The sequence below is a fragment of the Ooceraea biroi genome, chromosome 14 (genome assembly GCF_003672135.1).
Source record: "Ooceraea biroi isolate clonal line C1 chromosome 14, Obir_v5.4, whole genome shotgun sequence".
NCBI lineage: Eukaryota > Metazoa > Arthropoda > Insecta > Hymenoptera > Formicidae > Ooceraea > Ooceraea biroi.
The window spans coordinates 3,973,952-4,001,816 of NC_039519.1; the positions used below are offsets into that span (position 1 = coordinate 3,973,952).

Genomic DNA, 27,865 nt, shown 5'->3' on the forward strand with positions numbered 1-27,865 from the left:
TAAACTTCGTATTTGCACGATTCTCGACGAGATATTTACGCGACCTGAAACGTTCATATCTGAGAGACTGCCATCTCTTCAGGAGTCTTCTACTACAGGAGAATCGGAGAAACTGTTTTTTCGTTAAATATCTTATTTCTTTACTGTATTCTACAATATATATAGGAATGAAATTATAAGTATTATAAATTCGGACACTTTACAATGACTCTCGGGAATTTTATGTAATAAGCCTACGTAGGATAGGATTGTTTAGAATGTGTCCTCAATTTAAATTGTACTAAATATATGGAAAATTGATATAAAATTAGATAAGATAGGAAAACATCTTATTAAGATATATGTTACGAAATATGCAAATAGATTTAATAACAATTAAGCTAGTAGATGTGATATCAATTTCCTATACACACACACACACATATGTTATATACGTGCACATGTTAAGAGAGACTAGTCTCTTTTAGACATTGCGCAGTAATTTATTATATACATAATTCACTTTAGCACAGAGACAGTTTTACGCGTGACATCGTGTCTTAATTTTATCGTAATTTTTCTTCTGTTACGCAAAGCGAGACTACTTTACTAGCACACCGATAAATTTAGGCGCTTTAAACGGCACAACCCACTTGCGTAAATTACGCAGCATTCACAGAATGGCAGAAGACGGCATGCCGGATGAGCTACATTAGAATCGTTATTATCACAGCAGAGCTAATGGCCAGGTCGGTTTTTCTCGGACGTAAAGCCTTTATTTCGTTCTCGCAATTAGTTTTATGTTGCGCCTACGATTCTGCTGTTTCTTAAAGAAATTTTTGTTAATTTCCATTAAATAAGATACAATAAGATGATCCGCGTGCTCATACCTTTCCACGGCTCAAAGGAGGAGAAAACTTTAATCAAACAACCTGCTGGATCAAGATCGAGTGATCGATAATTAAAGCGGCGCGATACGAGAGCCTCAAAGTGGTGGAGGGTGAGTAAACCGATTGCTTCCGGTCGTCTATATCACACGTTTCTATCTTTCTTTATCAGGCAGTCTCGCTGCTAGTCTAGATCGGACTGTACCGCGACTTACAAGACGTTGATGAGGTCTATATGAAAGATGGGTCAGGGTCATGCACAATGCAACCGTGTACACACAACAACAAAACTTCCCGATACCATGCTGAAGCGCGAAGTGACACCTTTTATTTCTTCGTGAATAATATTTTTATTATTAAAACAAATTTTGTACACTTGCGCTGCATGTGTTTTTCATATTTTATCAAATATTTCGATGACATTATCTTGCTGGGAGAAAGTATAAACTATAATAATTTACGCAAATATTCGACGCTGAGTTAAAAGATTATAACAGTAATATTCGGTTGTAAAAAAAAAAATATTCTTGCATAAAGTTAAGACTCGGATAATATTGTAAGTGCATTTGTACACTGAGAAAAATTTCCATCGGATAAACCGATTAAATAGTGTATCCGATATTGCTACTCTTGTTTTCCGATTAAATGATGGATGTGTCCGATTACCTTCATCAGATATATCCGATCATTTTCTTTGTCCTTTATACAATTTAATCGGATATATCCGTTTGTTACTATTTAATTGAGTTATCCGATTAGATAGGCCATGATATTTTTCTCAGTGTAGCATAAGTAGAAGGGCTTTCTCTTCTCAAATTAATATCTGAGAGAATTAAAAAATTATATTTTATTTACTAATTAATATTTTATATACATCTTTTTCATTGTTGAATTTATGTGTTCCCCTATTTAGATATAAAGTAAAATCGATAGAGGGTACAATGAATGCAGAAGAGGTTGCAACATCCACTGGTTCAACAGCAACTCAATAGCGAATCCTGATTTCCGTCAGCGTGCAGATATTGCTAACCGCCACGTAGACCTCATTTTTCCTCATTTGCAACAGAATAAAGTGGAAGGTTTAATCGTAATGCCGAAGCGCATCGGCTAATGCTGTTCCGAAGGTTGCGATCGATAGAGACGACCTGACGTCACGGAAACGTCGCGGAATTCATTACACGGGCCAAGCCGCCCGCTTTAGCTGGGTGGGCTTAAAAATTAAAAGGCTCTCAAACAAAAACTCCCTTTTTACTTTCAGCCTCGTGGGATGTAATCCCTCCGCCGCTAGTGGACCTCCCTGTGCCCGCCGGTTCCTTTCCCCCGAATTTCGACGGTGGCCTGGAAACAAGCCCCGAGACTTCGTCCTCAGCATCTTTACCTCGTCCGACGACGAGTATCTCCTGTCCCGAAGCCGCGGAATGGGCACGGTCGATTCACCAATCCACGCAATGTACTTTTTCGCGCAGTCGAACGAACCCCTTTCGTCTTGTAACGCATTACGTTCTGTTTGCGGGAGATTTGGCACGCGATACGGCAACGAAGGGTGAATACTTTATCGGAGCAACGGATCTGTTCGATTTCGCTTGACCGGACTAAAAGAAAATTACGGAAATAGAAACGATAACTGACTAATTTATATAAGAGCTTTTTGTGGGACTTTCATGTATTGTATATCCTGAAAGAGAAGATTCCGGTAGAATGGTTGCCAATAAAATGGAATGGAAACTAAAAAGGGAAACAACGTGTTAGCAAAAATATCTGTAGTTTATTTACAAGAAAATAGGAATAAGTATGATCTTTTAGAATAAAGACTCAACAACATTGTAACAACAGTAGCTTCCAGTTTTTGCTCCAGAATCTTGAGAATGCAACAGTCGAAGTGCAACTTACGTCAACATTATTTACACGATTGTTTCTTGCCGTTAATAGAATCATTGCTCTATCTACAAATCATTCATCAAGGAATGTTCAGCTTCGCTCAAGGAAGCCCCAGAATTTCAGGTACCTAGAGAACCCCACAAAAGCCCTTGCCGGGCCACAGCGACGAACGTTATAAATGGCTGTGCTCTATCCTCTGATTTAAAGTCCCGTTGACTTCCTTCTTCTTGTCCGCGTGGTCAATCGCAGTGTCTTCCTTCACGAACTCGCGTCTTTTGTCGCTCTCCGCGGCGCCATACAGATCCAAATCTTTGCCGAGATAACAAACTGCAGCGTCAAACAATACTCCTATCGTGGAAAATCCTGCAGTATGATGAAAATAATGCACAGGCGTGTAATCAAAGTGACGACATTACGGATGTAATCGATCAACCAGATAACTGATGAAATCGATCGAATGAAATAGATCGATGTACATTCCTCACATATAATACTTTTTATCTGCTACATTTATTTTTTTCTTATCTAATCAGCCAACAGACAGGCACAAATAGTCAACGCAACGCGGATCATTGACCCAGACAATACTCACCGGCCGATGTAATATTCACGAAGAATCGGAAATTCTCTCTATGGTGGAACCAGCAGTTTCCTCTAGTCCCGCAGGTCTCCTCCCATATCAAACAAGTAGAGTCGATGATGGCTCCGAAGATGATCGGTCCCGGGATTAGGGCTAATAACGAAATGATCATCAGCGTGACACCCTGGGCGAAGCTCTTGTCCCTCTTTTCGACGCTCCTGTAGTTTACCAGAATGTTGCCGATCTTGCCGGAGCAACCCAACGTTTGGATTACACAAGTGAGCACTATGAAGAACAGATATGGCCCGTGGCATTCACTGGGACACGGACCAGCTTTGACCTTGTCAAAGATTGGAGAAACCGTGTGCGAATCGGGCAGATACTGCTCCAGGATGAGGGACTTGCTGGAGCCGGGAAAGTGATCTTCGATAGTTAATTCCTCCAATGGCAGGCAACTGCAGTTTCCAAATTGTTTGTCATCCAGAATTGTTCGGCATCCCGCGTGGCAGGCGGAGAAGAAGGTCGTCTTCGATGCCTCGTGGCAGACCGGCGAATATTTCACACCCGCGCAATTGCAATCGGCGTTACAAGCGGCTGTCAAATTCATTCTGCAAAGAAATCGAACACCAAATTAGATTATTGAAACCTTTTTCTTTGATTAAATTGAAGAATAATGAACGGAAAAATTAAGGATAAGAAATGCTTGATAAGTATAAGTATTATCAAAATACTGGATTAATATAAAGTAAATGAGAAGAGAATTTCGTGATTTTCAACGCAAAATAAAATTATGAGAATACCCACTGCCTAGTTTCTAAGTCTACACCGCGAATACCAGCCTCCGGGCATCCAAAAAACATGAATGACACTTGTCCCGCGACGAAACACATGCCAACAAACACGTTCCATGCAAAGAGTGGTCTAGGACGTGGCTTGAACTTGCTAATTACCAGTCCCGATAGTAAGAATCCTAATACCATACCAATTAGTGATACGGGGCCTATTAGAGAAAGAAAAAGAACAGTAAAGAATCGTATATTATGTATATTACATAATAATTATATGAAATGTTCTGTCGAAAGATCAAAAGATTTGTAAATTAATTCACGTACCTGCTATCACAGTACCGCTAGCAGCGGACGTATTGTACTGGACTTCGAGATACTTTGCTAAGAACGTGATGTAAGTCGAAGCACCAAGTATATAAAATACGGTACTCAAATTATTGCAAGTCAACAGCCAATTGGTCAATATTCGTTTCATGGCTTTTGGAAACTCGCGAATAGTTGGTATGTATGTTGTGTCAGTCTGTAAAGGTATTGGTTTAGTGGGTTCCATCTGTATGGGCGGCTTTCGCTGCAGCACTAAATCTAGCTTCAAGGGTATCTCGTTAGTCTGAAACATAATTTTTTTATTAATCAATTTTTATTAATCTTTGATATTTAAAGATTGCAAACTGGATACTGAGTTATAAACTTGTTGCTCGAAAACAAACTTTTAACATTTTTGTAACAGAGACAATATAATGTCTTATAATGTAATCTTAACAATAATGTTTAACGATAATTACCTCCTTGGGAGCATCTGGCGAGGTGGGAAGATCCCGTGGAAACATAGCGATCAAAACGGCGAACGTACCCATTATACCGCCGAGGATGATCCATCCGAGCCACCATGCGCCTAACCATCGCGGATCTTTCTTGGTAATAACAGGATGGAGCTTTGGGTTTATGTATAAACTCAAGCAACCGTAGCCCAATAGAAATCCAATCGCCGGACCCACAGTCCGTAAAGCGAATGTAAAACCTTGCAAATAAAATCGGACGTTTCAACAAACATAGCTATTTGCACGTTCAGGCCTCTTGCTACTTTGAAAAAATATCAATGCCACGAATACATTTATATCAAGCGTACTCACCTAAGAGCATAGGAGTATTTTTCTTCTTAGTATTGTCATCTAAATACGTCTGTCCCAGGCCATAATAAAGGGTAGTCCCTATCCCAAGAATAAATTGAGATATGAAAACGAGTAGTCGTGGGAGGAGACTGACGCTCAACATGGTCTCGGTATCACATAGTTCCGGATCACCCGTGCGTGGACAAATCGCGAGGTCCTTTGGGACAGACGTCATATTCAGTAAGGTCTGATCCAGGTATTCCTTCGTCAATGCCAACGCATCCTTTCCAGGACCATATATGAAGTGAGGTAGAGCCAAAACAAAGCAGGACAATGCGCTCAAGCCGACTCCAACCGCGATCCATCTTGGCCGATGACTAGATCCTCCGTAGTAGGTCAAGATCAAAGACAAGATCTGAGAAATCTCGTTACCCGAGAGAATTATCCCTGTGCGACAAAATAAAAAGAGCTCATTACATTTTATGTGCAAAATAATACATTTATTTTATTCGCTTACGTAATTATTAAAATAAATAGTAAATTATTTTCTCTACTTTGCTCTTTTTCATATTTTAGAACATGGAATTTTTAATTTTCCCAGCGAAAGGTAATAAAATTTGTAACAATGTTCTTCTCTGCATGTTAAAATTAACATTAGTCAAAGATTTATTCGTAATGAAGAAGAGAGCGTAAGACTATTCTGGTATCAAATTGCAGTGGAGGATACATATATAGGTGTATCGATCGCTTTAAGACACTGGAAGCATTCGCTCGCCTTGTACATGAAACGCAACATCGGTGTATATACAATTGTTTATCTATTTAATAAGAATTGATATGTACATAATTATTATGCAAACTTTAAATATGTACCAATTTTTGTCCATCGTTCAAATGTCTTTAGAGTTGAAAAAAAATTCGCGCTTCTTCGTATAAAAGAGTAATTTCACTAAGCAACAATATTTAGCTAAAATTAAATTCGTCATTTTATTATATGTATTAATTAATTTCAGTTGTTAATATTGCAAATTCTGTGTACGTAATATGCGAATAAAATTTTTGATGCATTATTAAAATATTCTAAACCAACAAATAATCCATTTCAGAATTATAAAGGGTCTTTTCCGCGAAACACATTGATACTTCGAGCATTGCGACTAACTACGAAATCGTGTAATGTACGTCCGCGTGTCTTCGCTCTTCAGTGCATGTACAGCGCTCGTTGTACGACAGATTTGTCACTTCTATGATTGCGACACACTACTTACCTACTAGATAAACGCACACGGAAAGGCCATACGTGCGTGTGCAAGTACGAGTACTTAAACGCGAGTATACCCGCGATGCTCGGCTACTCGGCTTTGCCGGCAATGGAATCCGAGGCTGAAGGCGATCAAGACGAGACGACGTTCAATGTTCTGACGTGTCGTGACAGGACGCGCGACATGGATCACGAATAATTCACTTGGAGGTTTTCTAAATACCTGTTTAGCGCCACGACGAGATCAATTAATCTCCAAACGGAATTCTAATCGCGGAACACGTACGTAGACTCGAAATCGTAAACGGCGTGTAACTTTGTCGCCACCGTCAAACGCAATTAGTCTTGCGATTCTGATAGATGCCCTTGTGAGACTTACCAGTTGTACGACTGGGTATCTTGAATCTCTTCTCCAGAGTCGTCAAGGTGACAACGATGTAGATGAAGGCCATTGCCTGGACGGTGCCTAGCAAACCATACACCGCGATGAAGTTCTTCGGAGTGGCCCGATTCCGTAACCATCTGGGATAGATCCCGCATACGCCGCAGTCCTTACTCATATCTCCGATAGTCTTAAAAAGATTAATTAATGGAATTATTATATTATCTTTTTTTACGAAATCGCGAATAATAATTTTAGCAGTTTTGAAATAGAGAACAAGTTAATTATATGTATATATTTTTTTCATTACTCTTAGCATATGTTACATGCATGGAAAATATCTTTCATATCTAATGCAACTATGATGCTGTAAATACATAAGAATAATATATGAACATGGAAATTTTTGTTGCAAAACACGATAATTTCTGTAAGATTTTATTGCAGTACTGTAAGTCGAATTCAAGATCGTATTACTTTCGATGCTTCGATAGTTCTCGTTTCTTCAAACTCGATTCTTGTTGATTTCCATGAATCATCCGCTCGACAAGGGAGTTCCGGAAAATTAAACTTTGTGATAAAAGTCTCGCGCACATCGTCGCTGATTAAAAGTCAATGTGCTACGTTTAGCTTTGAGAAGAAACGATGCATTGCCATGCGATAACGAGAGCCGACAGTGACTTGCATCCTCACCAACGTACTAGACAGCAAATATATCGAAAGATAACACAAAAACAATTAGAACGCTGCGATACGTATCATTCGCGATGTCTTCATACTGTTTTACACGTGGACGCTTGCGGGACGCATTCAATTTTCAGCGCGCACACGTCGCAGTATACGTCGCGAAGGTTTTATTAAAAAATATTAAGCACGTGCACCACACGCAATAAACACACGGACCGCGATAAGAGTCCGTTATCTTTCATTGTAAGCCGCGTTTTAATTATTAACACGTTAATGAGGACCATAAATCAACGCACTTTACATTGATTTCGGGATAATACGATTAAAGTGAACAGCATCGTTTCGCGTAAATATATTGTTACGTATTTTTTAATTCTTTGCGACGCGACGTGAAGATGCTGATTTAATTTTGTAAGAAATATAAGAAATTTACGTATAATAATTACAAATTTAATCTAACTTATTGTATTCTATTTTTTTAATGTAATTAAAATTCTGCAATTAAAACAATATATAATTATGTAATGATATTATATCACACATATTATATAAGCTCACACATTATCCTTAATTCTGCCTAATTTAGTAAATTAAGATGCAATTATTAAGGTGCAATTATTCACCTCTACCAGTAGATTACATAAATGTTATGAATTAATCCGCACGTAAGTTAAATTAACGAATTAATTTATATAGATAAGTACTAAACGTATTTTTTATCTCGAGCTCAGAAGTATTAAAAGATTAAAATTAAAAAGGTTTTCGTATTACAGGTAATATTTATAACAAGCAACATGTATATATTATGTGCCAATATAACCCCTCCTACAATTCCAATTAAGCTTATCAGACCAATAAATCATTCAAACAAATCTCGTGCACGTGGTTTTCTCGTATATATCAATATTAATCAATCTAGTACTTTGTATCGATTTCTTATATATTCTAATAGCACTGATTATACATTAGAAATTCCTATTTGCTTCTAAACTTACAAATAAAAGAATAAGAAATTCATTTAACACGCCGGTAATTCTACAGATTAAATTGAAGCAAAAGTTGTGCTCGTTTGATATTTTTGAATAACAGAATACTAATGTTTATTAATGTTTAATTAAATATCTTAATATCCTGCTGTAATTTATTGTACTAGATATTATTGTACTAAAATATTATACAATTATTTTCGCAAGTCTTCGTTTAATTAAGTTGCTAGTTGAGATTTGTTTGTTTTTTCAAGATTACGATTTGCTTCTACGTACCGGAAATGCTGACTCACGTAATTGTAATTTATCCTAAGCACGAGCGACACAGTCGAACAACACTAATCTGAAGTCTTAGCTGATTATCAGTTCCGCTTTCCCGTCTACGAACATTCCTCGCAAAAGAGTGCGTTTGAGCACATTACGCAATTATGCAGATTAACCATGATTATTTAATCTTAAAAAAGAATTCTTGTAAAATATTGTTCTCTCGTATTTCCTTGTTTTAAATGTAAAACAGTATAGAATTATACTTCTCGTTGTTACTGTAATAACAATAATAAAGATAGATCATCATGAAAAATGCTCGTAGCAAGACTGAATCATTCATTATATAAAAAGTAAAGACGTCAGTGTCAGAACTCTCGATGATATCACGCAATTGAAAAATGATACGCAGCAATTAACATTTTCAAAAGATCAAATGCTCATTGAAGATAAACATTATCTTGCTTATCCATGTATCATATCGTTAACGTGAATATGCATCGTATTGGACATTGTTTACGGTGCGCTGTTCATCAAAGCAAATTAAATCTCTGTGAAATATCTCTGCGAAATGAAATGGTACATCTCGCAGATCCTTTTGCAGGCTCGTGGACATCATGGAAACACTCGTGTGACAAATAAATAAAAATACTTGAACACTTGCTTGACAAAATATTTGATTTAACGTGAAAAGAAAAGTGACACTTATCAAGACTACGTCCTCACCTTGACCGCAGACTAGTGGACGCTGGAGGGACTTCCGGGCCGCGATTCCTACTGGATAGCGATCCTCGGATCTTTCCTCGCCGGAGACGGCTCCTGTCTACCGGGTAGCTCGGAAATCGCCGCGCGCTGCAGGCCCTCGAGTTTGCGCGGATAAACGCGGGATAACTGAGCTCGTTCGTATGTCAATGGCAATGCTCCCCTACTGTTTCTCTATCAAATCGAATGATAAGCGGAACGTCATTCAAAGGACACCGCCAATCGGACACCGGTGCTGACATCTTATTATGAGAACCGCGAGTGACCTCGCGCTCCAGTGGTCGCGTGGACCAGTCTCGCGGTTGAGGTCTGTGCTAAAGTATCCGCATGGTATCCGCAAAGTTGAAGCTATTCATTTTTTTTTCAAAGTGGCTTGATGCGAAAAGCAAATCTGCAGAGAAGCTTATGTCGTTTTAAAAAGTGTTAAAAATTGTTATCAAGTAACGTAATCTCATGAATCGATTTTAGATTAAGAGAAAAGCATCTCTCTCTCTCTCTTTCTCTTTCTATGAGAAAGCCTTTACTTACCTTTGCTCATAGAGATGTTTTGTGTCATAAAAATAATCTCTTATTTCTCGAGTTTTTTATCTCTCAGTGTTCAAACAGAATTATGTGAAGTCAGATTTTTCCGAAACTCTTTACTATCTTGTAATTAATTTCTTCATTACACACACAAATTTTTGAGCACACAGAATAGAAAAATTCTAACATGGGACTTTAATTATTTTATTTTATAAATGCGTAAATGTATCTTTTTGTTGATTAAAATTTTAATTAACGCTTTTAGTTCAAATATAATCTTATATATTTTGCAATATTCTTTCCTATTTCTTTTATTATCATGTTGCATAAATATTGCATTATTTCTATTTGTAAGGGTCCTTATGATAAAACTCCAAAACGAAGATGAGCCAAGCATGGTTTACACAAACACCGTTGTTATCCGGAATATCATTCGTCTTGTCGGTTTTATTCGTCGATCAAAATTTAACGGCGCGTCACGCGCGACCAAGGAGTGCCAAATCATCGTGTCGTGCCGTCAGTGGTACGGCAGCTTAGTTATTTTTGTATAGTTGTCACAGTCCGATGACGAGCGCGGCTCTCCCTTTTACTTGTTTTTTGCGAATCGTCGTAAGGCTCCATATCCGATCTCACAAGGCCATTAGATTTATCTTTAGTCGCACAAAACGACGACGTCGAAGCTACGACGGCGGAGTCTCTGTCCCATGAGACAAGCCCACAGGTTCAACGCGATTAACGAATAAATATTGCAATAAAAATCGCGAAATCGCGAGTTGCCAAGTTTACATGGAAAAGTGAAAACGATGATGAGTGATACTCAGCATCGTTGGACCGTGAGAAAGCATTCAGTTTCCCATAGTTTCTTATATCCTACTTCACCACTGTGCGTGTCAGATCGGTGCACAAAAAATGTTATTGTGCATGATTGACAGGCGAAAGAGATCGTGGAGTTAATGACAGTATATCCGTTTTCGATCTTTGTGAATCTATTAATAGAGTGTATATTAATATTATTGAAGATAACAGGCAATATATATATTACAACCTATCTATAATATATAATTAAGCCTATATACAATTAATCTTAGAGAAGTACAGGACATTCGAAAAGAAGATCGTACTTTAGAAGAAGCACGTACTACCGAAGTACGTCCCTCCATCGTTTTTATCGTTAAATTTTCTACTACCATCATCTTCACTTGCAACGGAAGCTTCAGCATGGTTTTATAACAAACTTTCTTAATCACGTATACATTCTGTTCCTTTGTTAAGTACATGAACAATAATGTATATAATATTAATAGTGATAATTATAATAATAATAATAATAGTGATAATAATAATAATAGTAATAATAAAACGGTCATTATGATCATGTCAATAATAAAGAAGTAATAATGAGAATAATAATAATATAATAATACAATAATAATAATAAAATAATATAATAATAATTTATTTTCCTATTACGTTACGTAATAATACTTAACGCTACGGTCTCCTGTGAACGTTTTTCACTTTTTCACTTTTTACAAAGAGAGTTTCGCTTTTGGTTTCCTCCCTGGTAATCGTTAATCTCTACTTATAAATCTAGCAAACCGAGCTTTAACCTCGTTCAAAGGTTTGAAAGGGTTTGGGACTAGATAACCACATTCCTCACAACCCAGTCCAAGTTGATTACGATTTTTGATATTCCTTTAGCTCCTCACCCTTTCGTTGAGCCTCACACCTGTACACGAGTTGGCGCGTCGAGCGTTGCGCTAACAGATCGCTGACTAGTTTCTAATCATTAACGATTACTCGACTGTGCTAATTAAGGCACTGAATCATTCAGAGTAAACGAACATGCTTCAAGGTAAAGACAGGTCGATCGAGCATCAGGAAATTATTGCCGTTAGCAATGAGGCAATACCTTTAAAACGGACACAGACGCTTTCAACCAACGTGACAGAGTCACTTAATAGTTAGGAAATTCAACGTTTCGTTCAAAAAGTGAAGGAGCATTCAATTTGCATATTATATTAATAACGGCTGATTGTCAATGAAATTCGTTCGCTCCTTGATCCTCGGTGGGTACGCATCGTCAGAAAATTGGTCGGTGTCACTTCGCTCAATATATTTAATCGATTAATCAACATAAACAAGGCCTCAAAAGTAAGACACTTTGTTTCGCTGAAATGTGCGATTTTAAGGCCACTGCGACTGCATTAAACGTTCTCGATGTTCGTGCATGCTTCGGACTTTTTTTCTTTTTAAATCACGCCTTGGTGATCTTGGTATAAATCGGCTAACGTCCTAACTACTAATACTCGTAATATTCTATATAGTTTATAATAAATATCGATACAATATGATATCTATAAATCAACTTACGTTCTGATAAACAACAGAGGGCCGAGACAAGCAATGCGCAGAAAATAAGAGATAGACGGTAGACGGTTGGAAGATATTACTTTCTTGTAACATGCTCTGTGCTCTATAGATATATTTATCAGCTTGAGCGCCGAAAGAATTAGAAATATTAGTTGCTCAGAGTTTGCTTTTAAGAACTGAAACGCATTGTTCTCGAGAATACGTGTTTTACGGGGACATCTTCGGCCTCAACGATCTTAACGTCGTCGTCAAGCTCGTGCATAAATTTTTATCAGTGTCCCTAGCACATTCGATGAACTTTGTCGAAGATACATTTTGTACTAATACAATTTATGCCTCCAAGAGAAAATAATCTAGACGTATACCTTCAAAAATACTATCCAGATTAATCAACAAAGAAAGAAGATCATCGAATGTGCAGCAGGTCTAGAAATCACCGACGAAAATGAATCAGTGCACGAGAAACTTGAGAATCCTCAAATCTCCATGAGCTCAAATTTCAAATTTTGAGAGCCGTAACAGGCATAATTAGGCATCTCGACGCATTGCTTTGTGACGCTGTGAAATACAAATTAGATACTGGATAGCGTCGTGCTCAAAAACCTGCGACGAACTTTCTCGCGCACGTTCTTGAACACGAGCCAAAGTACATTCGCTTACCCCCATTCCAGATCGTTCGAGTTTCTACATCGAGAGATGAGCATTCTCCGAACGAGCTCATCAGCCCTTCGGATTACAGATAACATATCGGTTGAACAGCAAAAATCGCAATTTTTGCATCAACCTAATAATTCGTAATCCTAAAGATTGTTATTCGTTTTTCGAAAAAAAAGTTTCGCTACACGCGTTGGTCGAGCACGCTAGTATCGGCTTTGCGGTGAAAGTTAAGAAGGAAGATTCAATCAGGGAGACGAAAAAGGAAGAGTGAACGTCGTAGACATAGCGAGGAGTCCCTAGTGGTGAAGAAGGCGTCGTCAAGCACAGTATTCTCCATCTCTCGCTGGCGATTCGCAGATAGGCTCGCCGTAATGAGGAACATAGAAGTCTCGGGGAGTAATGAACGATTCAGGAAGCTGATGAGGACGAGCTGATCCTTAAAGGACGGCAATCGAGAATCGAGCGTATCGTACTGCCCCGAGCGTTTCTATCTCGTAGAAAGTGCGACTGCAACTGTCTCGTGGCGGTTTGACATTTGACGCTTTATTGCAATCTGGCCTCCTGAGGTGTCGTCTGGTACGGCAAGCCTGGGAAGGCTGCTCCGGCTGCTGTTGCCGCTGCTGCAGCCGCCGCTGGCAGTCCCGCGGCACCTGGTAACGTAGCGTAGGTGTACGGAGCCACGTAACCCGCTGCTGCTGCGTTAGCTGGAAGGAAAAGATTCTTTCTTAGAAATATTACGTCACAAGAGTTCGTTGTAACATGGAAAATACAGAATTTCTCATCTCGGAGGAAGTCCGAGAAGCGAAATGTCCGTTGAAAGGCTAGTGAATGTGAATCTACAGTGTTCTACGTGAAATGGAACATGAATGATGAAACGATGAATAATGAAAGAATAAGATATACAAAAATAAAAGAAGAAGCACGTGCAAGCAATGTGTATGCGTTATTTGATTTGGAAACCCTCTTACTTCGTGCCTCAGGTTTTCCAAATACCTGTTGCAGCCTTTACTCGTGATACGAGAAGCGAATGGCGTTCATCGACCACTGTCTCGCTCATCACGAGATCACCGCCACCATCACCGCAGACAGCGCATTGTACTGGCAGGATATTATGTGACAATTATAATAATTTACTAAAAGCGCATGCAAGATTCCGTCTGGTTCATTGTTTGCCTGCTATCAAGCTACGCGTCGGGCAGTAAAGATTTTGCGCGCGGACACACGATAATAATAACGTCTCAACGAAGTAAGAACGAGAAGAGAAATTATTAATAAAAAAGCAGGATTCTGTTTCGTAAATCTGTCTGTGAATACTTTCGAGAGCATACGAGCGAGAGCATACGCGCTGGTTAACTGATGTTGATACGAGAAGATTCCAAAGTACTCAACGAACAAAATTGAAAGGAAGCGAAATGTGTATCAACAGAAAGACTATGCAGCAGAGTTCCCACGGAGAATCCCTCAGGAAATGTCCAAGGCTCTCGGACAACGCAAGGTACATATGCACAAGAATGAGCCGACACCTCGCCGCGCCCTCGTTTAGCGCTACGTCCCCTCGTCTCACGTATAATCTGATGCGTAGCAGAAGCTGCACATCAGTTTACTCCCATCGCTGATTTAATTCCCGTCACATTATTCCACGTGTACCCTCCGATTTCGCCACCCTATTCTCCCCGTTGCGGCCCTCTTCGATGAAAACCGAAAACCGGACCCTGTGAGAACCCTGCTTGTGTGCGAGTCTGGAAAACAAGCGCTCTACGGACAGCCCCGGGGAGGAAGGTGCAGCACACGATCCTCCCCTCTGTCTTCTCTCTCTTTCTCTCCCTATCCTTGAGATTTTCTACCGTAGTCACGCAGCACGGACGGCAGAAATTGCGGTAGGAGAGCTTTCTCCAACCGTTGCTGTTGCGCCAACGTCGCGGGACCGTTTTGCTGCTGTTGCTGCTGGTGGTGGTGTTGGTGTTGGTGTAACGGGTAGCTGTTGCTACCCTTGCTCTGGACAGTATTCAAACACGTACCAGCCGCGGCCGCGGTGGTGTACGGGTACGCCTCGGCGAAGTTGTACGACGTGCCAGGGTAGGTCGCGGCGGCTGCAGCCGCGTTCTGGTAGTCGTAGAACTGCGATGCCGCGGCGACGGCGGCTGCGTGGCTCAACTGCGTCGCCGGAAGTGGTACCAGACCACCTGGCGCAGCGGCCGCCAGGTAGGGTGACTGATACACGTAGCCCGGTAACCTGCAAAATGAGAACGACCGTTAGTTTAGGGATGTCCGATCGCGGACGCAAGGACACTCGGAGAAGCTTAGCGTCCATTTGAGAGCAACTCCCGAGAAGAGTGAAGAAATAAGAGAAGTAGAGATAAGAAGGAGAGTTTTGCTCTTCCGTCATTCGTGAGACCAGGAAGGCTCTCCAAGAGTGACTCTCGATGATATTTCTCTTAAATGGACACCAGCCGTAACAGCGACGGTTGTTTGTGAATTAATTGCGGCGCGCACTGACGGCGAGAAGTAAAAAAAAGTGAAGTCACGCTCGTTGGAGCCAAGCGCTTCATCTTGTGCGGAATGATTTGCATTACTTTACAAATAGCCGTACCTATTTATAGTATACCGAGTAAAAAACTATATCAGCTATATGTACACCGCACACAAGTCTTGCGTTGAGATACTTATGATTATAATAATCATTTATAATTATACTGACAGTTTATACACGTTTACATCACGCGTAGATGAACAAGACGCCGTCCAGTCTGCGAAACAATAATTTACAAACAAGTATATCCATGTTGGAGCGATCGGGAACCATCGGATGATTTCAGACGCTCCTATCTTTAATCGAAAAGAAGGTGCAATCAGTAAGTCCGATGGATCCGTTCGCTCCAATCATACTTCTCTCCTTCCGTGGAAATTGATGGAATCGGGAAGGAACGGAGATGACGTAGCGAGTGTTGCTTGTGTGATTCGGGCGTGTAGATGGTACGCGAAATTCTATTTATGTAACGCGTGCTCGCGATGTCGATCGCGCGGATCGCCAATCGAGATAAATATTTGAAAATTTATCTCTGGCCGATGATTCGAAGGCTCGTAAATATAGACGAACGTGTTAAATCCCCGAAGAATCGACATGTAGCGAGTCGGTGTTCGCGTGTACGGTTGTTTCTACATCACCGATTCTTCGGCACGTTGAGTGTGCCGGAGGGACGCGCGTCGCAAGCGCGGCGAAAAACAAACTTTCTTTATTGCGTTTCGTGTTACGAGAAAATTCTCGGCTCGACGGTCTTTCGCTCTCGAGCAGCTCTCTACCAACACCAAAAGCACGCAACACCAAACGGCAGAGTGAGCGAGGGACCGAGTTCTCTTCAATCGATCTTCGCGTATACGTAACGTACGCGAGCGAACGCATCCAAGTGCGCTTCTGCGTTCGGTATCGGTCGACGTGTGAGCAAGAATTAGTCTGTGTCCAGATTGTTTCGTTTCTCGAGTTCCGAAATAGTACACGTCTGTCTCTATAGTATATATATCGAAATATATTTATTATAATAATTTTAAAATATGTAATAATTTCCCCATTTTTTCATGCTTTTTTTGGTTTTATGAAGATACATGTACGATTTCGGAACTCCTGTGTGTTGAAACGTCTATGCAAGATCGATAGTCGCAGGCTTTCTCTCAGTTACAAATTCTTGCCAAATTGAATAGATTTTCTCTCGGTGCAGATTTCATTGGAGACCATTAGTAACTTTCTAGTTTTTCAGATTAGATATCTAGTAATTAAGTTGAGACTAACATGTTCTGTAGAGCCGAACATCATTTAAAATTAATTGCATTCAATCTTGTTATTCATTTACATTCTTATAATTTATCAAAATACATTTATCGAATTGCAAATTAAATAATTCCGTTAAATTCTCCAAGTTTTCCAATAAAACGTTTATTAAAAAGACATTAACTTTATATTCATCGGTAAAGTTAATCACTGAGACAAACTTGCGTTTTTTAATATATATGTATGCGTGTGTAAGTGCATTCTGATTATACGCCGATTGCAACATTTATTATAAAACGGCATGACTTAATAAAAATTATTAATTAAAATAAGTTACATGATAATCTCTTTATTCTTTCCATCGCGCATCAATACATGGCTGATATCAGTATGCACAGTTGATGTGTAAGTATGTGCGTGCGTGCGTATGTTTTGTGGGCATCTCGTAGGGAAAGAATTTTTGAAGACGGGAAAACGGAGGGAAGCGGAAGTCGGCATGAGAACATGAACGTTGCTCTCGTTGTGGTATCAATAGTAAGGCGGAAAACGTACGCAACAATCCAAGAAAAATCTTTCACGTGTTGGCAAAACAACAGCAAACCAACGACAAACGTGTATGTAGGTGACTGCACGAAATATAAATACTTCTCGGCACACGGCACACGATTATCTAACACCAACGTTAGTACCTAAAGTTCACAGGTCTAAGGAAACGTTTCGAGTTCGTGCTCTCTCCGATTTCCGGCGATCGTTGGATACGTCGTAGAGTAGTTCCAGATAAGGAACACGTATCTTTCTGTTTGCAAGTACTTGACAGCAGTTTTAGGGGAGAGACTCGACACTGCTGTCGACTTCGATCGTGTCAAATGAAAGGATAAAAATCAAATTTTGCTGTACCCTCGTGTCTTCGCATCAAATAATTGAAAGTAAAATCTCAAGGTTTTATATTTAAACGGGGAAATGAAAGAATCGATACCGCGTTGCGTATGTACTCTTGCACGGGTGACACGTGCATTAGCTATTCAATAAACTTGCTCGTTACGTTTCATACGTCAGCGACGAGGACAAGCATTGTTGACTGCATGCATTCATGCACGTGTGCATCATTCGTCACGAATTATGTAATATCGTGTTTTTCTCGATCGTAGCCGAACGCGTCATCGAAATTGCCCCAAGAGATCGTCGCATCCCCTAAATCTGCGATCGAGTGCACTTGGAAGATACGGACGTCGCTTGTTTCAGACCACTCTGGAATATGTCCAAGTTTCAGTAAAATTGACGCGAGACGCGAGCCTCAAAACGTATCCTTGCAAGAAAGGAAGAAAAAAGATAGTACATCTCACGGCAGTGCCTCTGTCTCCCTTACACTTTCTCTTTAACTCTCTCTCTCTCTTTTTGCTTTTCTTTATTCTCTCCAAATTATAACGCGCGGAAGATCCCGACTGGGCCGAGCGTTCTTCGATCACCCGCGAAATTTGTTCACCGATTCGCAATTGTTTCTTATCGATCGATGCGTGCTCTGCGAATACACAAAAATACATGCCACAGATCAATTCATCGTTCAGATCCGCACTGGGAAATTGACGCACTTATTTCGTGTGACGTTACACGCAATATTATTTTTCGTTATTTCAACAAACGATTAATTTGCGGAATATAAAACAAGTCGAGCTTATGGCGCCAATTATTTAAAACCATAATACAGTCATCAATTTGATCCAGTATCGTAGTTCTTGTTGATTCTAATTGAATGCTGCTACCACAGCATTAAATAAAACTGAGTTTCGGCACGCGATCTCAACAAGTTGCGCTCGCAGATGCATGTCAATTAAAGATTAAGGATTTATGGCCGATTAACCGATAAAGAACGATTTCGGCGCACCGTGTTTCGAGAGACCGAAGGAGCCCGGCCTCTTTCCCGGAGACAGCCCTGAACTTTTTAGCGGATCGATAATAGCCAGTGTCCGGTCCGCGAAGGAAATCAATATGTCGTCCTGCGGCTTCGAACGACAGAGTGCTCCTCCACCACGTCGGATTGCTGCCCAGTGACCATCACGATACGGTCACAACAATCGAGAGCGCTCTGACACGCGTGTCGTACGTCACTTAATTAAAGTATGAGCCGGTTGAGTCGCGTGCTACAATGCGGCGGAGGAAGGCGGAAAAGCATTGCCATAAGAATTGGCGACCTAGGTGTTGCAATTGTCAACCAGGACGAAGACGACGCGATCGACGGACACCGCGCGTGGACATTCGCGAAATTAATGGGGGTAGAAAAACGCTATACGTCGTCACGCCGTGACGCGACGTCGCATTGCGGATGGACGGTGCTCTTATGTGCACCATTCGCGGAGCTTCCGAACCAGCAGGAATATCCGGTTCTCGCTCGCAGCGGATTTGCATGAAGATAAATTGCGTGTCCGCGCTAGGAGCATTTATAGGACGCGCAATCAAGATAATGAATTCTTCATCTTCGAGCGTAGAATGAACGCACCGTCATTGTATCCGTCCCAAGAGAATATAAATTTGTACTTTTGTATTTAATTATGATTCTCTTTTTTCATCAGATATTCGTTCGTGTAAGATTCAAGAGAACTTCAAGAGAATCTTATAACTTGCCGTATGTTTTCGCGAAAGGAGGATGCAATCAACAACCTTGACGCGAAGTGCAGTAGGGTCGGAAAGCATAGAAGAGGAAAATTTATGTAAAGATGCTACGCATTATTTTTGTAATTCCGGTCATGAATTATTCCTGGCGGTTGGATTAATACTTTGCTTATCCACAGTGTCATCAAAGTATCCTGACGTTATTCTTAACGTAGAGAAATTCACAAGAGAGGAACGAAGTGAAAATACCAGAAGCGCGCCATGATAAATGAAACGCGACACGTTGCGCGGCGATCGATCTATCTGCATAAACAAACACGCGAAAATAATAGAAGTGAAGCTAATTTTATTAACATAGAGGACCGTTCGCCACTTGCTTGAGACTCCTCGCTGGGACACACGCGCACACACGCTAACGATGACGGGTCAGTCGATAGCCATTACGAAAATATTTTATCTCCATTTTTAACGTCAAACTCGCACAAATTCCCGAAAAATTCACGAGCAGTATCAGGAGCAAAATTTTCCTAATTGATAAATGCTAAAAAAGTCTGGAGAACAAGTATATTCGCTTAAGCGTACTTGTCGCGCTCTAAATGCGGCAAGGCCGCAAAAAACTTGAGCGTTCTCATTTGTTTAAAAATGCCCGTTTGTCCAGAAATATTCGGAGCTCGGTGTCTCGCAAAGTCTGGAAACGGAAAGCCCGGCAGCCACGGTGACGCGCACGAACGAAGCTTCCTCCCTCGTGCAGTCTCGCTTTTCCATCGCCTTTTTGTCCCTCCATTTTCCGTCGAATTTATCTGTCGGTCGCATCTCTGCCGAGGTACGTGCATTATGGATGGCTCGCGTGTCCTCAACCCCACTTTTCGCATACTGCGTGTTCCATTCTGTTCTCCTCGTTCCACGTGTGTTTCCAGACCGGCCCCTGTCCGTCCCCGACCAGCTAGCGATTTCCAATCCCAATTGCCTCCGTTGTCGTTCCCTTCATGCCGAGTGACAAGCGTGCACGAGAAAATCTCGTCAAACGCTGAATCACCGAAGACTATCGCGAGAAGACACAATAAAACGTACCTAAATAAATTCATGGCCGCGGCCTTATCGCCGTTACGTTATCATTTTTTTATTGCAACACGAGGTTTTGCTATGATAAAGCGTCGAGGGAATCAGAATTCGCTGCACAAACAAATGGCCGGCAGCTTTTTCCTTTATAATATAATAATTTGACCAAATCCACTAAAAAGAAAACTGCAATGTAAAACTGAATTTTGAACTCATCGCTTTCATCGAAGGACTGATTGAAGGTGGCTTTCACGTCGAGCCTAGAATTGATTGTAATTCAGAAATTGCAAGCTAGAAACGCATGTAGGTTACGAGGTTATTGGCAATATGATAAACTTGCACACATTCGACCGCATGATTGATCAGATTTCAGGGTGACAACGCGATGCGTCGTATATCAATAATTGTCCTGATAAATTTCATCGATCACCCGTGAATAGATTTAATAATAATGAAGGATAAATCTGTAACAGATCGCTGGAAACGTGACGATCGATTTCGCTACTCTGGCGATAAAAAAAAGACAATGGAGATACAACGAGCACGTTAATTGCATTCGTATCACTGATGTATCTCATACAGAGTGTCACAAGACTAACAGCCGCAAACACTGCGGATCGAACTGGAAAATATAGCGATCTTTTCAATGTTAAAACTTCAATCATTGCGGAATTGTCGAAATTATTATACGTCCAAACTGAAAGTTTCTGTTACACAAGATGATAAAGTTTATAAAATGATTTTATATTTAAGAACAAAGATTAAATATTAAGTAAAATTAAATCTTTGTCCAAGGAGAATTTTTGAGTTTAACATTTAATGCTCGTCAAGTTTCGCTAAGAAGGATTTCAACTTCATGGAATTATAGAATCCAACGAAACGGAAATGGCTTCGACGACTTTACCTGCTCGCCTAACGCGGAGGTAAAACAGTGTCTATGGAATGCCATCTTTTACCTCATACCTTATGTCCTTGAGACCTTCGTGCGGAAACGGGGCGGTCAGTTTTAATGGACGCGCAATTTTCACAATGAAGAACCTCTGACGACATATCGCAATAGGACGTACGACATTTTACACGATCGATGTAACATACAAACGGACAAAAAATGTACATGCCACCGCATTACGGCAATTCCCGCGAGAACGAATGCGCGTGCTCGTGTCATAGCAATTTAAAAAAAAAGAACGTCATTGTAATATCCGGATCGATAAAGATAGCGGTGATAATGTAAAGAATATTTTATTAAAAAGAAATACGCGATCAAACAAATTAAGCGAAGCAACAAGGTCTTAATACAACGTTAAGGTAAAACTAATTCGCACTTCTGTGTAAAATAAAAAGTAGTTGACTATATACCTCTGTATTAAAAATTAAAGCCTTCTTTTATTTGATGCTCGAGAATTTTCAACAATTTGACGTTAGTGCAACTATCTAACCGCGAATCAGAGATATAAAGATAAAAGACATTGTATTTTATCCGATCCGACATCTATGTTAAAGACGGATATCAATAACAATTGTTAATAAATGTTACATGGTGGAGCGAAAATTTCTCTCCCCATAGCTTTATCCAGGAGTGACAAAATTGCCTTGCGTCTTAGAATTGTGTGTATTTTCTACTCGTTAAGCGAAGAGGCCAGCAAGGTGAGGGACGCAAAATCATCCCGCAGTCACGACGAAACCCCTTATCGTCCTTTCGTGACGAATCTAAGTGACTACCCTCGATTTCCGACGCAAAGTGGCCGCGCACAGCGATTAGGATCTCTCGACTTCGCCCTGCATGTGCTACCACACGCGTACGTGATGTACGAGGGTGAATCGCACCGACAAGGGGGTTGTTCAATCAATTCGTGCGTGCGGGCCGGTACAACCCCCGTGACCATCGGACGATCGTTAACGGTGAAGACGGCGAGGCGGAAGCGCGCGTTAGCGGAGCGGAAACCACCGACGAAACACCTTGCATTGCGACACGAAAGATTCCTGATCCAGTAACCGACATTTTTGTTCTCTGTTTTATGTCATTTGTGGAAATACACGTCGGTCAAAAAATTATTGCTGGAATTTCCTAAGAGCTAAAAATACTGTAAAATTTTATTTTTTCAAAGGATCAAAAAGGTTTCTAAACATGTTTTTAGAAAAACCGTAATGTCTCCCATGAAGCACGAAGAGGACGCGTTTCGTGAATCCTGACAAAACATTTTTCCAGACACCTTTACCAAACATAATCCTCTTTCCAATTGAGCATCTTTGAAGATTTGAATTTTGAAACGTGGGCAAACTTCCTCTGTCAATTTTTCATTTTAAAGTTTCAACGTTAACATATACAATAGTGTAGCTGAAAAAGTAATCGATCATACAAAAATACTTGGAGACACTTGGAGAACGTTCTCCGCAAATGATTAATGTTTACCACTTGTTTAAACATTATTTAAATACGCAACGAAGTGCGATACATCGTCACGTTCGCACAAATACATTCGCGAATGAAGTATGTCGCAGAATGCGAAGCGATCTAAATTTGATAGGGGGTGCGGATGCAGCGGCGGCATCCACGTCCAATGACCGCATGCGATCGCGGTGCGTTTCCGCGTCGCGTGCGAGCGAACTCCCGCATTTACAGGCACATGTGCGTTTTATGCGTGTGCGAGGGGGTGCATGCGTGCCACCTGCGCGGATTCTGTGTGCGCGAGCGCGGGTGTACATGTATATGACATGACGGGGCGATGTGCGCAGTGCACGGATTGCACGGGCGCCGGCGCCGTGGATAATCCAATAGGATGATCTGCCAATCCTTGGAAAGCAGGCCGAGCCAATGGTGGCTGCGGAGGGTGGTGCCACGACGACTTAATTGTTCTCGGTACGCGCGCTAGTAGATCTGCCAAAAATACGATTCGGCAAATATGCGGCTGGCAAGCCGGGAGACTCGCCCAAAGGGAGAAAAATGCCTCGTTTCGCGATTAAAATTCTCGGGTAAAATGAAGGAGGAATAAAAGAGGCATGGCTACGAAGAATATTGAATTACGTTGTTGTAAATCAATTTCAATTGTCAAGCTTTAATTATAAGTACCTAATGTACATTTGCGTGAATGGGATTGTAAACTCGGACAGCGTCCGTAAAATTACAAATGCGCGGTCGAGAAAAATATGTCACTTCTGCCACGAATACGTATTATTCATACAGCAAGTTGAAAATGACGGATAGTCACGCGGAAGAGATTCATTGGAGCTTGCGTATCTATACGGAGCCATTTGAAAAAGTAGTTTACGTCTATTTCGGAGGGAACGGCGGTTCTAAGATTTCACGAGACCGTCCGCGGTGTACACCATGCGTTCACCGTTCTCAAAACTCGAAATGCAAGCTTAGATGCGGCCTCAATGTATTTATGTAAATGCGATACAGAACGCGCGACCGCCGCGGCGCGATGGTTGCGGCTTGCGTCAGAAGAGCGACGACGACAGGTGGATGGAAGCTGCGGCAATGAAAATAGAAATGGACCTTTAAGACGCTGCGCGCCGTTTCATCTCCCCCGAAAGAAATGAGACCTTATCCTCGACGCCAACGACGTATACGAGACGGAAACGTTTCCACTGAAGTGGTGCTCGACATTTGAATTGGCTGTTCCACAAAGGATGTGAGTCAACGTTTTTTTTTACGAATGAATCAGATAAAATAAACGTTGTCTAAGACCATTTTGTACCACACAAAGAGTAGCTACATAGCAACATTGTGCAACTTACATTTTACAAAATTTGATTAAAAGACAATTTGCTGAGTGTACCAGCAGATACTCTTGCAAACTCTAAGTGTCTCTCTTCTTAAAAAAAGTATTTAAAATTTTTTAATGAAGAAAAAATATTACAAAATTTTATGAAATTGTTATTTCACGAAGTGAAAGTGCTTGCGAGAAGATATATTTGAAATAGAAAGTACATTCAATCAAAGAGTTCTTATTTTTCTTCACTTTACTCTCGATTCGTGTGCAGCAAGCGGAAATGGCGAACATAGGCATAAATAAGTGTAGAACTTTAACGCGACGCGATATCGCCCTCGTGAGGGTGGCCTTAAATCGCGCGTTAGAATCATCTCGATTCTGGACCCTCGAGGAGGCGGTGGCGGCTTAGAAAGAAGCTGACACGAGAGACAGGTGGTGCTAAATAAAGACTGGACCGTCGCCAGCGCGGCTCCAAGATGGCCGGTCGAGACGTTAGGCGTCTCTCTTCGTCTTCGTCGTCGTCGTCGTCTGCGTCGTCGTCGTCGTTGTCGTCGGCACTCGCTTACGACACAGATTTACCAGCATCGTCGGACGGAACCGTTTCTGACGTCTACAACGTCCGGACCGGTGTTGAATTTCACTTTTCCACCTACGTTTTCGCTAATTCGAGGATTCGGACGCTTCATGTATCTACGCCTATGCGTGACGCCGGCGATGTTCTTGCCAATAATTTTTGGATAGTAGTGATGAAAAATTGTAGTGTTCGTCTGCAGAGATCGATCTGATCTGATTAGATTGCACGACAATTGTGGGAGTAATTTTACAATAAAAGTACAGAATAATTTTAAAATTATGTAATACTTCGATAAAATAGTTAATGTGATAGTTTATGTATCGTTTTCCTATGCAAAAATAGTTCAGAAATTTTCTGTTACGAATACTCAGAAATTATTCTCATTTGCGCGATTACTTCAATTTCATTTTAACTTTAATTAGAAAGATCAATTGATCTCTTGCCGTCAAATTTATCACGATTCGATCCCATAATTTCAGACATGCGAGAGTCTATTGGTCTTTGCATGGGGGCTTGATGTAGAGCACGCAAAAAATGAACCCCCTTTGCGCGATGCTTTTGTATCTTCATGCTTCTTTCACACGATTGCGACACGTTTCCTCGCGAGATGAGGAAGGCCGAGGCGTCTCCCGCGGTCCCTCATTAACGAGCGAGAAAAAAGGGAGTCTCAGATTACTTCGTAAAAACCATTACCACTCAAAGAGCGATGGAAAATCGAATCGCGAGCATTTCTACCTGTCACTGGGAACCTTTTTCACAGAATCGCAGAAACGATATGGATAATCTCGGAAAGAGATACACGTCACGTTTATATTATATTTTTCATTATGCAATTATAATAACGATCCTATAACTGATCATGCTGGGAGGGCAAACGATAATTACCTGATAGCACTCGGGCCGAGTTATAAAAAAAAAAGAAAAAAAGACGAGGAGAACAACCGGCGGCACCGTGTTCCGTTATCTCACGACAGAGAACTACACCGTGTTATTTATAAAAGTCCAAAAACCACCCACGTACAACACCAAAAAATACAACACCAATAGCGACACCAAGTGTAGTGTAAGCCTTCACCACACACACAAGGTTATTAATATTATATAGTGGTTAGCGGATCCTATATATATAATATATCTCGGCGGGTGGTGCCCGTATTTCATGAAAGACACTTCGATCGACCTCGATCGACTTCGATCGATACTTCGATCAACGTTTTCCAAGGAGGAGTATATCCATCTCGTGCTGTTTCCATCCCGATCCCGAGTCGACGTATCCGTCTATCAAAACTATAATAATTTCGCTAAACAATCTTCCTCGCAGTTCGAAATCGCGCGAATTTCTTCATCTATTCGGAATAATTGCATCCAAAGCTTAATTTAAACGAGTTCTCATTTGTCTGTATCACAAACAAAGATTATTAATAGATCAATACTTGGGTTAATAAACAATTAATAGAGATCAATATTAAAGAAGGATCAGCGGGTTGGCTAAGTCGCAGAAGTTTCGACAGAATTGATTCTAAGGACTGCCGATGCAACCGGATTTATTTTATGCCCGCGTTCCCCGCATTTGATGAAATTTTCGTGCGGCATTGAGGAACCTGCCGGGCCAAACGAGGTGAACCGCGATAGGATCGATCGTCGCGCGATCAAAAATTAATACACACCGCTCGTGTGTCGGTACCGATCGATTTCCGGCGGAGGGGACCAGGAGGAGGAGGAGAGCGTCTCGCGAAATCGTGGCCGCGTTCCTCTTTTATTCAACCGAATTTCGACGCGCATCGCTTCATCCCTCCGCTCCTCCTCGCGATCCGGCTTCCATACACTCGTTTCTCGGTCTCGGCGAATCGCGAAAGGCATTTTTAGGCGAGCAAACGCGAGGAGAAGCCTGCACGGTCTACGTGCGCCGAAAGACTAAATATTTATAAGCAATGAACGGACGGTACCCTGGCGGATCGGAATGGATCAGATACGCTTCTTCCTTGGCTCGCGTTAATTTAGCGAAGATACCGTCTAACTATCCCGGAATTCACGTGGCGCTTTATGCCACTCATATGCCGTTCATATCTCGCATTATGATGCTTTGATTGTAAGGAACGCAATCGCAGATCGCGGGATGAGATACGTTCTCAAATCAGTTTTACTGTGAGACTCGTTAAAGTGTCTAGTCAAGAGGTACCTCGTTCGTTTCGACTAAAAGACAAATAACTGACGTGCCAGAAAGCACTACGTTCCAAAAATCCGCATCTAAAATTGGAAGGTATTATTCTTGCTTCGTTTTAGCATTCCCGCCACCAAAGACAAACACAGCAATTATAATAAATGAAGAACAATGTACACATGAGAATGAAAATACAGATGTAAATTACCGAAAGAGTATTCGCAAGTATATTAAGTTGAAGAAAGAAATTTTGTATTTCAAAGATGCTTTAGAAAGATAATTGTTTATTGGTGACAACAAACTATTAACGATTTACTCACTAATCTCTAATTGTAAGCTATTCATTGCAATAGATAAAAATCGTTAAGCAGCAAAGAAAATTACGTGATTCATTTAATTATTTAAATATTATTTTTAGAATTTTGCTACGCAAAATAAATTATATTTCGTTACGAGTCTTATTTTTGCGTATACATTATTAATGAATAAAAGAGATAATTTAGTTTGCAATTTTGATGCTTTTCGTTTCTTAAATTTCCAAAGCAATCTCTTTAGAAATTCTGAAATTAATATTCGTCAAATTATTTAGTATTTTAAACGATACTTCAGATTATTAAGAAAAATTCGTTGATTTGGTGAAGTATAATACTGAAACAGTTTATCATAATTTTATAAACTTGTATATAGATTGTTGAACAGTGTCGAATCGAAGAGGTAATAGTGCTGTTGATACTGCAATTATTATTGCTACAATTATCATGATTAATATTATGCTGATTAAGAAAAAAGAGTGTAAAAAGAGTGTAAAGATACAAAATCAAAAAATGAAAGAGAAACTGAAAACCAATAACAAACAATCGCAAATCTCTC

The 27,865-nt window shown here is 40.6% G+C and overlaps 2 protein-coding genes and 1 long non-coding RNA gene across 4 annotated transcripts in view; 1 reads left to right on the forward strand and 2 right to left on the reverse strand.

Moving 5' to 3' along the window:
* Window positions 1–418: 418 nt before the first annotated feature.
* On the forward strand, window positions 419–2,690 carry LOC105286477. The gene is made up of 4 exons (XR_895245.1): window positions 419–728; window positions 841–979; window positions 1,039–1,203; window positions 1,780–2,690. It is a non-coding gene; the product is annotated as an uncharacterized LOC105286477 (long non-coding RNA).
* LOC105286484 (solute carrier organic anion transporter family member 3A1) lies at window positions 2,615–9,707 on the reverse strand. The gene is made up of 8 exons (XM_011351468.2): window positions 9,528–9,707; window positions 6,862–7,054; window positions 5,243–5,668; window positions 4,895–5,130; window positions 4,437–4,719; window positions 4,129–4,324; window positions 3,337–3,932; window positions 2,615–3,107 (listed from the first exon to the last, which is right to left on the reverse strand). The coding sequence occupies exons 2-8, from the start codon at window positions 7,040–7,042 to the stop codon at window positions 2,917–2,919; spliced, it is 2,109 nt and encodes a 702-aa protein (XP_011349770.1). The 5' UTR covers window positions 7,043–7,054; window positions 9,528–9,707; the 3' UTR covers window positions 2,615–2,916.
* Window positions 9,708–11,053: 1,346 nt separating this feature from the next.
* Window positions 11,054–27,865, reverse strand: part of LOC105286465 (RNA-binding protein 24) — a 30,228-nt gene continuing 13,416 nt past the window's right edge. Inside the window, exons 5-6 of one of the 2 annotated variants that reach the window (XM_011351446.2) lie at window positions 15,134–15,348; window positions 11,054–13,819 (exon numbers count right to left, since the gene is read on the reverse strand). In XM_011351446.2, the coding sequence (XP_011349748.1) occupies window positions 13,659–13,819; window positions 15,134–15,348 (376 nt within the window). In that variant the 3' untranslated portion in view covers window positions 11,054–13,658. Of the gene's footprint in view, window positions 13,820–14,959; window positions 15,349–27,865 lie in introns of both variants that reach the window. The other variant, XM_011351438.2, reaches the window with a different exon arrangement.